At 40.8% G+C, this 13120-nt stretch overlaps 2 protein-coding genes across 2 annotated transcripts in view; one reads left to right on the forward strand and one right to left on the reverse strand.

Moving 5' to 3' along the window:
* rpl34 (ribosomal protein L34) overlaps nucleotides 1-13120 on the reverse strand; it is a 199708-nt gene that overhangs the window by 114711 nt on the left and 71877 nt on the right. The gene's annotated exons all lie outside the window — the stretch shown is intronic.
* LOC128384280 (collagen alpha-1(XXV) chain) overlaps nucleotides 1-13120 on the forward strand; it is a 139975-nt gene that overhangs the window by 77324 nt on the left and 49531 nt on the right. The window contains exons 3-4 of the mRNA XM_053343831.1: nucleotides 1568-1612; nucleotides 5420-5427. Of these exons, the coding sequence (XP_053199806.1) occupies nucleotides 1568-1612; nucleotides 5420-5427 (53 nt within the window). The remainder of the gene's footprint in view (nucleotides 1-1567; nucleotides 1613-5419; nucleotides 5428-13120) is intronic.

Raw genomic sequence — 13120 nt, forward strand, 5'->3', positions numbered from 1 at the left:
ATAGTAAAATGAGAGTCAAACTCCACCTGTGGTTACATACTTTAAACTGTGCCTGGACCCTTCGCTGGCAGGGCCTGACATTATATTGGAAATTTTCCAAAGGAGCAGAGTTGGAAGCTGTATCCGAGCCAAACAGTGGGATCAAACTGAGGACTATGCATCATACAAAGGGTTGTGCAACATAATCTTGCATTTTGCACCCCAATAACACATCTGGAGTGTCATAAATAAGCCAAATGCAGCATGAAAGGCATTGCTCTTTTTTATCTTACTCTTTCTTTTCTAACTCTACTCTCCTTCCTTATAGAGGGATGTATAGGCAGGATGGTAACAGAAAGAAAAGCTGACTAGACAACATGCTGAAACATTGAAATGGGTTTTTGCACTGGCTGTGGAATGAAAGGTCATATCAGGTTATTTAGATTTGTAATTAGTGTAGTTGTTTTGTATTTTTAGTCTGCTTTTTCAGCTTTAACAAAAGCTTTGTGTCACAAAGTCATCCTAGGCGCAACTTTGACACTCAGGCAATTAATGTTGAGCCATAGAGTCTGTTCAGAAACTTTCACCAACCCCATTACACGACTATAATTATCTCAAACCTCTAACATGATGACAAAATGCTTTTCTTTGGTGGTACAGAGGTCAAAAGAGTTTTCAAAATGATTTGCATAATAATTCTGCAGAGTATTGTTGCCGCCTGAAATTGGATTTGGATATTTTCTGTGATGCAGAAGCAGACAGGGAGAATTGTTCCTCTTAGTTACATCAACTTCCAGTTTCTTTGATCCTGACAGGTTCTTTAATGTCTGAGTGGAAAGTGCAATTTTTCCTTTTTGAGACATTATCCATTCCACTGCAAGTTGACAAGTTCTTTTCATGAGTCCCAATGCATAACTTTTAATTTCCAACAAGTCTGAAAGTCATAGTCTAACCCTTTGACTAAATTGTGAGTCCACTATTTTTTATGCAAAGGCCAAACAAAATGCCAGTGGCAGAAAGTTTGTTTCCAGCTTCCAACCTCAAGACAAGGTTTCCAGGAGGAAGGAGGAGGTCATTTTAGGAGAGATGCTCCTTGCTCAATTTCTGAAGGTTTTTTTATTTGGCAAGCACTGAGGACTACCTGCAATAACCTACAATACGCCCCAGTCAAGTCTGCGTCGTGTAAAACTTGCCAAAGCGTGTAATTGTTTCACTCCTCCAGCTGAGCTTTAGCTGATTGATAGTGTTGACAGGAAAATGGCAAACAGGAAAATACTGTCTAGATAAACAAATTACAAACCAGGGCATCCATGCAGAAAGGAAAAACTGAAAAAAAAAATTATGTATTATGTGGTAAGACGGTGTGTATTTCCTTTTTCACCTCAGCTTATATCCAAATAGAGACAAAATATTTAATGAATCTTGAGATTTTGACGTGTTTGGAGTCCAAAGGTAATATTTTTCAGTGACTCTCATTGCTCATCCTGCGGCAAGGCAGTTTGACTGTGAGAATACTTGAAGAATATGAAACTTATACAAACAAGAAGACAATCACTACAATGTGCCATATTCTCTTTTTTTTTTTCAGGACCTCCGGGAAAGCGAGGAAGAAGAGGCCGCAATGGAGAACCTGGTATGTGCAGTTGTGTCTATTATGTGTGTGTGTGTGTGTGTGTGTGTCCAAAGATCACTGAAGTCTCAATCCAGAAACGTTTAAGGAATAATTCAGTAGGACATCAGCAATTCATACGGCACTTACAATCATGTAAAAGTACACTGTATATCTTTGGAGGCCAAAATAGGTTATAGATGTGTAATTTGTGGCCTGGTGGTTTCAGTGTTCACTCGGATTGTTTCAGCTTCAGTTGCTATAGAAACACCAGATTTTCACAGTAAAACTGGAAGACACTTTGAGAAGCGAGGAGAAAGTAAATGTGATGCCCGAACTCGTTAAAACAGATTTTTTTTTTGTGACACTTTAACCTTTCAGTAAGTAAAGGCCCACACGTGTTGGCCTTCACATATTCAGCAACAAGTGGTCGTAATGCGCTAAGGCCCGCTCCAAGTTTGCAGGATCCCCCCCCCCTCCCTCCTCCCTCCTCCTGCTCACGCTCTCTCCTGAGCTGACTCAACAAACTTGGCCAGGGCGACAGTCGAGTATCTAGAAAAAGGACATGTTGTGCAGTGACACTCCTACAGACGGAAAGTGTCGCCACAAATTGAATTCACAGCGAGAACATGTACTTGGCAGGGAGCCGCATCCACACTCGGCTCACCTGATAGTGAAAGCGATAATGGGCTCTGGAGTGTGGCAGCGTTCCTGCGAGTACAGCCAACGCTTTGGAACAAAAGTGCTGCCCTTGGAAAATGAAATTAGAAAGACAGAGCAAAGCAAGGTCCCAATTTTAAATGAGGTTGAGTAATAAGGAAGTGGTTTGATTTCACAGCCTGAGAAACAAACACTGCTGCTATTACCACTTAATCCAGCCACTACTTTTTAAAGTCGCAGGAATCAACCCTAATCAGTCGAGGTCTGTTATTTGAATATCAAAGATTCTATTACTTCCTTTATTTTTGATTTTGCCAAATTCATTTACAATCCTGTTTGTGGCCAAGTCTCAACATTTCGAGATGCGGATCAGTGTGGCGTGGCTCTCTGCCTTTACTTTTCACTGATTTACATAATGCTAAAGAGATCCAATGTCTGACTTGAAAGTTAGAGGGAATGTAGAAAAAAAAAGGAAAATGAAATGACAGATAGACAACAGTTCAATGTTCCGGTTGGCTGCAGGTCTGAAATACCGCCAACCTTTGTTTACGCAGTGATTAACGTTCCAATAAACATCCACCGTGCCAGCATATTTCAAATGACACCATTGTGCATTTTTTTTTACTCTCTAGTAAGCCGGAGCAAGTGTGGAGAATGTGAATGGCTTCCTCTTGACAAATCAATTGGACAAAAAGCAAACAATCATACCCACTCTGAATATCTGAACTGGACTGGCACAGTGGTTTATTAAAGGTGGACAAATAGAGCACAATTGAATGACACGTTGCACCATTGTGTGGTAATAATACCTCCATTACAGTACTGAACCAGACTGGAGTGTGCGGTCAAATAAGACTGATTTGGACCACATTAGTCCACCTGAAGTAAAGATCTCACCCTCCAGAGGGTCTTTTTTTTTTTTTTTTTACGAATGTCATAAACTATAAACTTAAGCAGCTTTTATTTGCATGTTCACTGGTTATGTGCAGCCTCTGCAAAAGCATTCATGGACTTTAAGTGGCTTTACAAAAGCAAAGCTTTAGAAGTCTTTATGTAATTTCAATACTGGCACTTGAAATGCTCTTAAAGTGATTCTGCATATTAGCATGCAGTTATAGCTCAGTTATTTCTGCTACATTTGCTGCCTGGATATGTTGAGCAGCAGAAAGCAGTGGAATGGTTGAACAATATTCTTGTGAAACTCACTGAAGCTTTCAAAACAAATAAATATGAAGGCACCACTCTGCATTATTGGAGCCCAGTGTCAAACTCTGTGTACCCATTCCACAAGAGAAGAGAAAGAGAAAGCATTTACGAGACATTATTTATACGACTGAAAAATTCAGTCCTTGATGGGCAAAGGCATTCTGCACTGTAAGACTTCTGTGAATCTAATTTCCTTCTTTTAAGTTCTCAACAGTGGTGGATGTTGAAGGGAAGCATATTTAATTTATGATCCGTTTTTTAACCAAAAGTAACTAAGCCGCTACGAGTTTACCCACAAATTGACGGCGAGGTGTTTTGCAGTTTGCTCATCTACAAAGGCAAGAGGAAGCTCTCACCCCGACTTGGCCACAACTGACATAGAGAAGAAATAGGAAAAAGACACAGTGGCATTTACCTGTGCATTAAGGATGAATGGAATACTTCATTAGGATGCCTTGTTTGTTCACCGGTAACATATGGAAAGGAAAAATGTGGCATGACAGTGTAGGATGTTGTAGCAGTGAAAGCCACAGTCTCAAACTGTTCTAGCAGGTGGTCAATGTTGGAAAGTGTTAAATGTTCCTCTCATATTTTCCCTATGTGTATAATCAGTACTTGTTTCTCATGTAGTTGCCTCCCCAAAACGATGGAATTAAGCTTTAAATTGAGCCATTTATCCCCACAGTTGGGCATCAGTACAACAAAGCCTTGCTTTTCTTGACTAAACAACAACAAAAATCCTTGATAGCTCCAGTGCAGCTGTCATGCAAATCTTTTTATTGCTTTGTGCATTATAACAACTCTCCCCATTGTGTGATTAGTCACATACCACTTACAATACAAGTCCAGTGAGTTACCTTTACATTCTTTAGTGACTGTGGTCAGCAAAAAGCAGTAGGATGACAACACGCAGAGGAAATGAGTTAAAGCACCAACATGAGAATAGAAGAGAAAGTGAAACTGAGCTTGACTGAATTAAACTGAAGTACATGATGTCACAGACAATTTAATTTTACATGGATTATATTTCAGCAAGTGTTGTTTTTGGTCTAGCTAAGGCCATCAGCTTCCAAAATTTGTAATGCTTGAATAATTTTGGTATACCTTTGCAGTAGTGAGTATGTGCTTTATAGGATATTGTACATTTTTTAACACATTATTGCTTTGACTTTCCATAATTGTGAGTCAAACACTTTGAACTGAGCCAGTCGACACAGTGGGACATGTCAAAAGAAAAAAACCCACTGCGTAGCAGGTTTATTAAAAGCTAAGTAGTCTACTGTAACTCAACGATCCATAAAACAATGCAACAGAAGTACAGCCCAGTGAGCCTCAAACACACGGCTCCTTAAAATGCCCCAGCTGCAGGAGCAATTTGCACTTTCCTTTGGTCATGAAGAAGAACAGTTCAAGGACATTGGACTTGTAAAAATAAAATCCCTTTATTTTTTGGGGGTTAAAGCAGCTGGGTTCCTTTTTAATAAGAACCTAAGGACATAAAATTATTTGCAGGGTTCTGAGGAGCCCCGCGTGCATTGGCATACAGTCCAATGAGCGGCAGTAATTGGGGAAAAAGACGAATGTCACCTCACAAAAACGTGGGGGAATTTTTTTTAACATGCACACAACCCCTTGTTGTAGTGAAATTAGAGCCACTTACAAATGTTAAAATCAGATCATCAGGCTTAGTGGTCATTGTTGGCCGAACAGCATGGAAACCAGATAGAAATTTTCTTTAACAATAATAATAAGGGGAAAAGACAAGTGGGATATACAGAAATAGAATGTTGGTGAACGCATCATGAAAGTCTTGCATCTTTATGAAATGTTCCTTCCCATGGAAGAATTTCTCTGCCTGATTTCCCGTCCTACTTATTTGGCTATGTGGTTTCATTGATGATCTGGGTTCTGTTTGCTTGCTGATTGAAAACACTCTAACCAAGTATTTTTTCCTGTCTTTTTCAGGACCTCCTGTAAGTATGCCTGCTTCGCATCTTCTCCAGTTGTTCTAGCCATTGTAAAGGTAAAAACTCCAACACAACAACAGCAAAACATGACTGCGGGATGCCGCAGCTAAAAAGTAACAAACATCCAGTGGCAAAACAGATGAGTGTTTCCAGAGAAAAGGTCCAGCAAATATTTATTCACTGTTTGAAGTCAAGTGCAATTTACATGAAAAGAACAATGAGGTCATATTCAAGGACTAGTTTGACATTTTGGGAAGTTTGCTTATTTAGAGTGAAGATCAATAATACTCTTGTAACTTCACACTACAAATGAAGCTAGAGCTAGCATTCAATTAGCGTAGCTTAGCATGAAGACTGGAAACAGGGAAAAAGCTAGTCTGTTTTTGTACAGATTAACCACATAATATAATCTGTCTATTAGAGAGCTTTTGGGCATTGCGAGGTCAGCTGTTTCCTCCTGTTTTCCAGTCATCCTGCTAAGCTAGGCTAATTGGCTAAAAGCTGTACACCAAACAAACAACTACTAAGCTATGTTTTTACAATTGATTTAAAAGACATCTGATTATGACAAATTTGCCACCAAAAATCTCAGTTACACCACACAGTCTGACTATATTATTAAAATAATCTCTTCATCCCTGCCTTCCCCTAATAGGGACCCGTTCCCTGTCATCTGTACAGTCTGGTTTGTAATATCCTTGCTACCAGCCTCCGTCCATGCCAGCTCGCTGCACCCGAAAAGATTATCTCACCTCATTACACTGCCGACTGATCACAGATTCACTATCCTTAACAGATGGAAAACTTCAGAGTTTCCCCCCAAAGATGAAGACAAATCCATACATACATAAGCACCAAGCCTTGTGACAGTTCTCTGTATAACCAGGTCAAGCGGGCAATGTGTGTGTGTGTGTGTGTGTGTGAGAGAGAGTGTGTGTGTGCGTGTGAGAGTGAGAGTGAGTCCTCTGTTAAAATTATTTATAGTCCAGAGGCAAGTGTGATTGAATAGGTATAATAGCGTGTGCCGACTGAGCCGTAAAAGTCGTAAGTTAATCCTCAGAGCCTTCTCAGACACTCGCTCCTGGGGTTCAGGGACGTAAGTAAGTGCAGGTGGTCTTACTTCTCAGCCTCTCTCGCCAGGTCTTACATCTGACAAATAAAATCACTGGGAGATGTCTCAGGAGCTGACTGAAGTCCAACAAACGTTGTCTCTGACATGTTCTTATACGGAGGGCTTGAATTTGCTTGTGTTTTGGTACTTTTGGGATTGTTCCTTTGGGTGAGACATAGTAAATCAGGTTCTCATACTGTACAGTACAGTTAGTACCTGACAGTGTTCAAGTTGCGTCCAACAAATCACTCTCTCATGAAGTCATTGTGAGTAAGAGAAGGTGCTATAAATGTTGTTAGAGGTCTCCAGTTTTACTGTAGGTAAAGGAAAATGAATCCCTACTGCACTAAGAACAAAATAAAGGCTGTGATTATAGTACAGTACAGACAAAAAAATGGAACTCTGGGTGACTGATTGCATTTCTAAAAACGGACCAGTCTGAAAATGTCTCCAAAATATGCAATGATCTGACAATGACTCACCCAATGGTCACCAAATGTGTTTCAGAAAAAAAAAAATCCAGTGCCAGTTTCTTAAAAAAGAGACAGTAGAAAATGATCTAATGCGGTTTCTCCTTTGATATGCCCACCCGGGGGATGGTTGGGGACACATCGCTATGAATATTCAACAGCTCCCTCCATAACTCTGGGAACACAGCGTAAATTGTACACAGCCGTCTGAGCCAAACAAATACGCCACCACTGAAGCCATTACAGAATCTCTGTGACTTAATTGTGACTCAGCCATTTATGAATGGACAGGGACCTGCGGTTGCCGTCGGTCTCCTCAATCAAAACTCATCAGGAAAGATCCTCATTGATTGGCGTTTAGACATGGAAAAGTGATTCGCTTTGCTTTCATTTCCCCTTCTCTTTTCCACTGCTTGAGGTTTTGTGTTAGTTTCACATAGGATCACAAGGTCAGTTGTCAAGTGATGTTCTGTTTTTGTCCTTCAGACAGACTGGAAAAATATTAACAGAGAGATGTTACAGATAGGCCTTGAGGTGATTTTCAGCTCCGGCAGCATTTACAAGAAGAGCGCTTTGCTGTAACCTGCCACTGAAACCAGAGAAATGTTTTTTTTAAGCTGTACATAAAGGTTAGTAAAGTCTGTGGAATGACAGCTGAGGAAAAAATTATCATGTCTTCTCATTTTTTATTGTCTTTTTTTCATCTTCTGCCGGTCTTCAAGGGCAGTCTGTGTCAAAACATATACCCGAAACCCCCACCACTGCGTGCACACCATTTAGCACCAATCAAGCATAAAACATTATCCCTGAGGCAGCTCTTGAGTACCCACTAACACCACCCGTCAGCTGTACTTTTTTAACACCAGACTCTATGCCATACTAAATTAAAATGATACAGACACAGGAAGAAATGAGCATGCTTTGAAATCTGGTCACGAGGAAGGGGAAATAAATGTTCAGCCCACTGTGCATACCCCTATACCCCACTGGAGTCTCAAACCAGGCCAGTCGCAGTGCAGCACATGAAACGTCTACGAGAGTGCAGTCACATTAGCAATGAGGTAAATAAAGCTGGTTGCATCTGTATGTGTATTTGACAGATAGTTTCCTCCTCCCTGCACCTTCAGCTGAGATACCAACTATTCAGGTTGAGGATGATCTGTCACAACGTATGAATTATGCAGCTGCGGTGGAGGGATTAGAGGCACGTGGGGGTGAAGCAGAGGAGACCAGGCGCCCTCTACTCTTCATCCTTCATCAGCTATGCACCACAGCTCCACACCTGTTAATAAAACATATTCCATCTGAACTTTGATCACTTTTGCCCCACAGAAGGAGAAGATTTGCCAGTTTATTTAAAATGAACTCCAAGTTAGAGTTGAGAGAGGCCCCCGCACATTTTAGATGTTGTGTTATTTTACACTTTTTGTTATGTCGCCTGTTTAACAGTGTTGTATCAGCTCCAGGGAGAACAAGCACACACACACACACACACACACACACATACATGCAGGCGTTGGAATTGTTTTTAACACTGAAGAAGCCCACCAAGAGCTAAAAGTGGATCTATCTGATATGACAGTGTTTATTTGGGCTCATAGGGGCAACGGAGCCTGAGGAGGCCCACTGGCAATGGATGTGACAACATTAAGAGTTTGACCTTTTTAGATGTCAGCCCTCTACTCACGCTGTGCCCATCAGCAGCTCTTGTCTGTCAGCAGATGACGAATGGCAGCGCTCGGGCTAACTATGAGGTTTACACGCTGTGATGTGAAGCAGTCAATAGTGCACGTGGCTGAATACTCACAGAGGAAACTGAGTATTACTACCATAGCTTGATAGAGGAATTAACACAGTATGATTGCGATGCTTGAAGGTTGAGAAAAAGTTCGACAGCTTTTTGATTGAGAGGAATTTTCCTCCAACTGACAACATCAAATGATGAGGAAAGTGGAGCGGCCAATGTGTGGTTCTAATCAAATCAACAGAAGAAAGTGAAAGAAATCCAACTGAAACATTGTCCCTTTTTTAACATTTCATATCAACAACAAGAATTTTGTGGCTCAGACATTTCCTTACATATTGCACAGAAAAAAATTTGGCTGAGATGTTTGGCTGTTCTTTGCCTGCCATTTGGTTAAAGCTGTTGAAATGTCTCCCCTCCTCAGGAATGACGAGACCTTCGCCTGACTGAGATTGTGAATTCAAACGTCCTCCATGTTTGATTTGCATCTTAACACTTCACTTACGAAACACGCACCTACAACAAATCAGACTGCCTTAGTTCACAGTGTCGCCGCTTCCACAAGAACATCCAACACATAACAACAAGCAGACGCATCCTCGCAAACACATACACACACATTAAAGTCATTTTATGCCGGCTAATTGTGATACACTGTGGATATGGGAACCAGATGCCATTCCCAAGTCAGTTTTCCAATGTGGTTTCCCTATCCCTGCCTAACCTCTGCGTCCAGATTCCCCCGACGAGCACCAGCCACTTGTGGTCGTCCGTTCCTGCCTGTTCTGCTCTGATTACTCACATCCCTGTCCTCCATTAGTTTCCCGCCTTGAAAAAAGTTCCCCCGGGGCCCTGACGGTAATATGATTGAGGGTTCCCATGCAGAACTAACAGATGGAGGTGTACATATAGATCTGTGTTTTAACTGGATGTCTTTTACTGCATTCCAGCTTTGGAATTGAGTAGATTCCCTTCCAATGATTTCCACATCAGGCTTTTAGCTGCAAATAGCTAAATGAGAATTTTGCAATTGCTCCGCCGCCACTTCCACTCTTGTATCAGTGCAGCTGATTACATTCATGAATCCAGATGGGACATATCTACTTTGCTTGGTAAAAGAGCTTTTTGGAAATGTGAGAAGAAAAAAAAATACAACGCAAATGCAACAAGAATAATTCTTAAAAACACCCCACTGCTGGTAGATTGCAATCTTGAAAGAAATTAGTCACATATTCTTGGAAATGAGTTTATTCGTTTTCTTGTTTAGAGTTAGATGAAAAGATCGATACCACTCATGTGCGATTGGTATCAGTCTTCTCATCTAACTCTCGGTAAGAAAGCGAATAAGCATATTTCCCAAAATGTCAAACTATTCCCTGATTTACAACTCTTCTTGTTTCAATGTATGGCAAACATGATGCTCAGCTTTACTCCATAAAGTGCGTAATTCAGGGTTTAGTCCTTTCAACTCCTTTATCTTGGCCTTCATCCCATTTTTGAGTGAGCTGCACTCCTCACCTGCCCCCTCTTCAGTTACTCATTCGCTGTCAACACTTGGTGCCTGGAGGATTGCTTTGCTTAACTTCCTGTGTACACACATGTTTATTAATATTGTGTAGCTGTGTTAGAAAACCATATGCCCATAAAGAAGAGGTTGTAAAAGCGGTAGTTGTTGGCCTGCACTCTCAGGGATGCCAGTGCTCCAGGGTGAGATGATTGGATCCATGTGGCCGGCAGTTCGGGCTACAGCAACTGCTGCCAGCCCAGTTGGCACAGGTTCTACAACAAGGATATGAGCCCCATTTGATGGATTGATTTTCTGGACCTCGATACGTTTAACAGGTCACTGTGATGAAAACTAATACAGCTGAATCCAGACAGAGGTTACATGCAGATTCCCTGTTCCTGACTTTTTGCATCTTGTTGGATTAGGTGGATTGCTTCATAAGATTGCACCAGCAGCTCGCCGCCAAACCCACGAGAATTATTTTGCTCAAGTCAACAACAGCTAAAACTGGTGGACGTGAGCCAGCCCCTCTCCTCGTGCTGCATAGTCAGGCGAGCACTGTCAAGCTTTCATCCATCATGTTTCCAGAAAATTATAGGAGAGTAAGAATGTGAGGAATGGATATTCACTGTCTCAACTTCTATGTGAGACATCTTGAAATTAGGCTGACAGAAATCTCTGCTTGTGAGTTGGTATGAATGATGCCTGGATATCCTTAATGAGTTATAGATTGAACTAACTCTCTTTGTTAATGACAGGCCTAAGAAAAAGGGAGCTTATTCTAGCAAATACCACAGGAAAATACAGAATTTGGGTATTCCAATCAGTCATACATAAACATACATAGAGATCACAAATCAAAATGTTAATAAAAACCAACTCAGGGCTTGATATTGGTAAAGCAATAGCATTTTTACTTAGATTTCAAATCCTTTCTAAATTGTTATCGTCACATTGTTATTTTGCCTCCAGCAGTTGAAAACTAGCATTGCAGGGCGAAAGTATAACCCAATAATCTAGATGAAAAGTAATTGACCAAGACACTTTATTCTTGACTTTGGAATGTAGTTTGACAAAATAATTTTAAAGGTGCCCAGTGGAGTTTTCTGGTGAACATAGTTATGTCTACATTCAGTAACTCTGCTTCTCTAGGTTAGGTTGTTTAAAATGTATAGGAGGATACCAACACTTGCACACAAAATGAAAAAAAATATATCCACTCCTCTAGCTTCTGTATAATTAAAGGCAGACCAAGACAGAACAAAACTATGCTGTAGTTGTGCAATGTTTTCAATTCGGCTAAGCAGGAGCCACATATGAAATGTACCTCAGTGCCAGTATCATTTTATTGAACATCAGTTACTCTTTACTTATAATATGAAGTGAAGTAAGTTATTTGTCAGATTTGAATGGCAATGCTCTCCACGTTGCTTGTGGGTTTGGTCCGAGCTCTCATTGCCTTTTTATATTTCCCTGCAGACCTTTCCATATTTCTCCCCCACTCTCTTTTAAAGGTGGCAGGGGTTTCTCCTCACTTTTTTTTTTTTTCATACCAACAGCTCATTCAGGCCATTGCAGGAGACAGTGGTCATGGTTTGGCTGAGAATAAGAAACTAGACATGTATCTGGATAGAAAAAAGCTTAATCCTGATCCAGTGGTCCACCATAAACTCGGCGATATCATGCACACAGGATGTTCTGTTACAAATCATCTCATGATGGAAGTTTGACATAAGTAAAGCAGCAGAAGATGTGAGGCTTACCATCAACGTTATATGTGTCATTTTCAATAAATGGGTGTTCTGCTATGTTGCAACTGTAATGTTGTGTTTATCACCACGCATATGATGGACATATTTGATATTTTAAGTAGCTTTTGTCAGTAAACCTTGTTTTTCTAAGAAATCATCGGCCCTGCTCCTACAGTAGTAGTAAACCACCCTGGTCCAATCCCAAGTACACCCAATCTAAAATGCAAACACATTTGGAGCAACATTGTTCTTAGTTCCTACAGAAATGTGTTCAAGGAATAGTTTGATATCCCTGTTTGCTTTCTTGGTGAGTTACATTAGAAGATTCATACCACTCTCATCTAAATTATCAATCTTAGTTTAGCACATAGACTACAATCAGGGGGGGAGTAAGCCTTGCTCTCTCTAAAGGACAATAAATCTGCCCACCAGCAACTCTGAAGTTCACAGACAATTGACAACAATGTAAAACTGTTTCTTGCAAGAACATTACATAATAGTGTACAGTTTTTCAGATATGCATGTGCCCATTAGAGAATCCAGTGTAATCTGAATAGCTATGAAAGAGTTGAACAGACTACAAAGGCTTAATCTTGTTAAGCTAAATAACTCGCTAACGCACGGCGAGTACGTTTGATCAAACAGAAGCAGCCTGATGAGCCATGGAGCACCTGCTGGAGGGCTGCTTTTGAAAGAGAGCCAGAGCAGAAGCAGTTAAAAAAAAAAGATGTGAAAAGCATACACAGGTGCTGATTAGAAACCTTCCTTGGGGCAGAGTGAAACCACAAAGCTGCAGAGACGGTTTGACAAATAGACACCCTCTGCAATTCTACTGTAGTACAGTTTGCGTCTTTGAAATAGTCTTTGCAGGAGAACTATTTAATAGTATCTATAAAAGACCCTCACTGTAATGGCTTAAGCCTTTTGAAAGGGCTCCAGTGGATGCTGCCTGTCCAAGTGATGTGCAAATGATGCCTTATAATGAGTTGGTGCAGACTGTGTAGCGAAATCATTTCCACATGCTTTACAGCCAGATGGTAGAGTAAAATGGACAAGCTTTTGCAGCAAGATATGGTTGAATGAGTCAAAAGTAGCTTTCGGCTATTGTGAGGAACA

The sequence above is a fragment of the Scomber japonicus genome, chromosome 22 (assembly GCF_027409825.1).
Source record: "Scomber japonicus isolate fScoJap1 chromosome 22, fScoJap1.pri, whole genome shotgun sequence".
Lineage (NCBI taxonomy): Eukaryota > Metazoa > Chordata > Actinopteri > Scombriformes > Scombridae > Scomber > Scomber japonicus.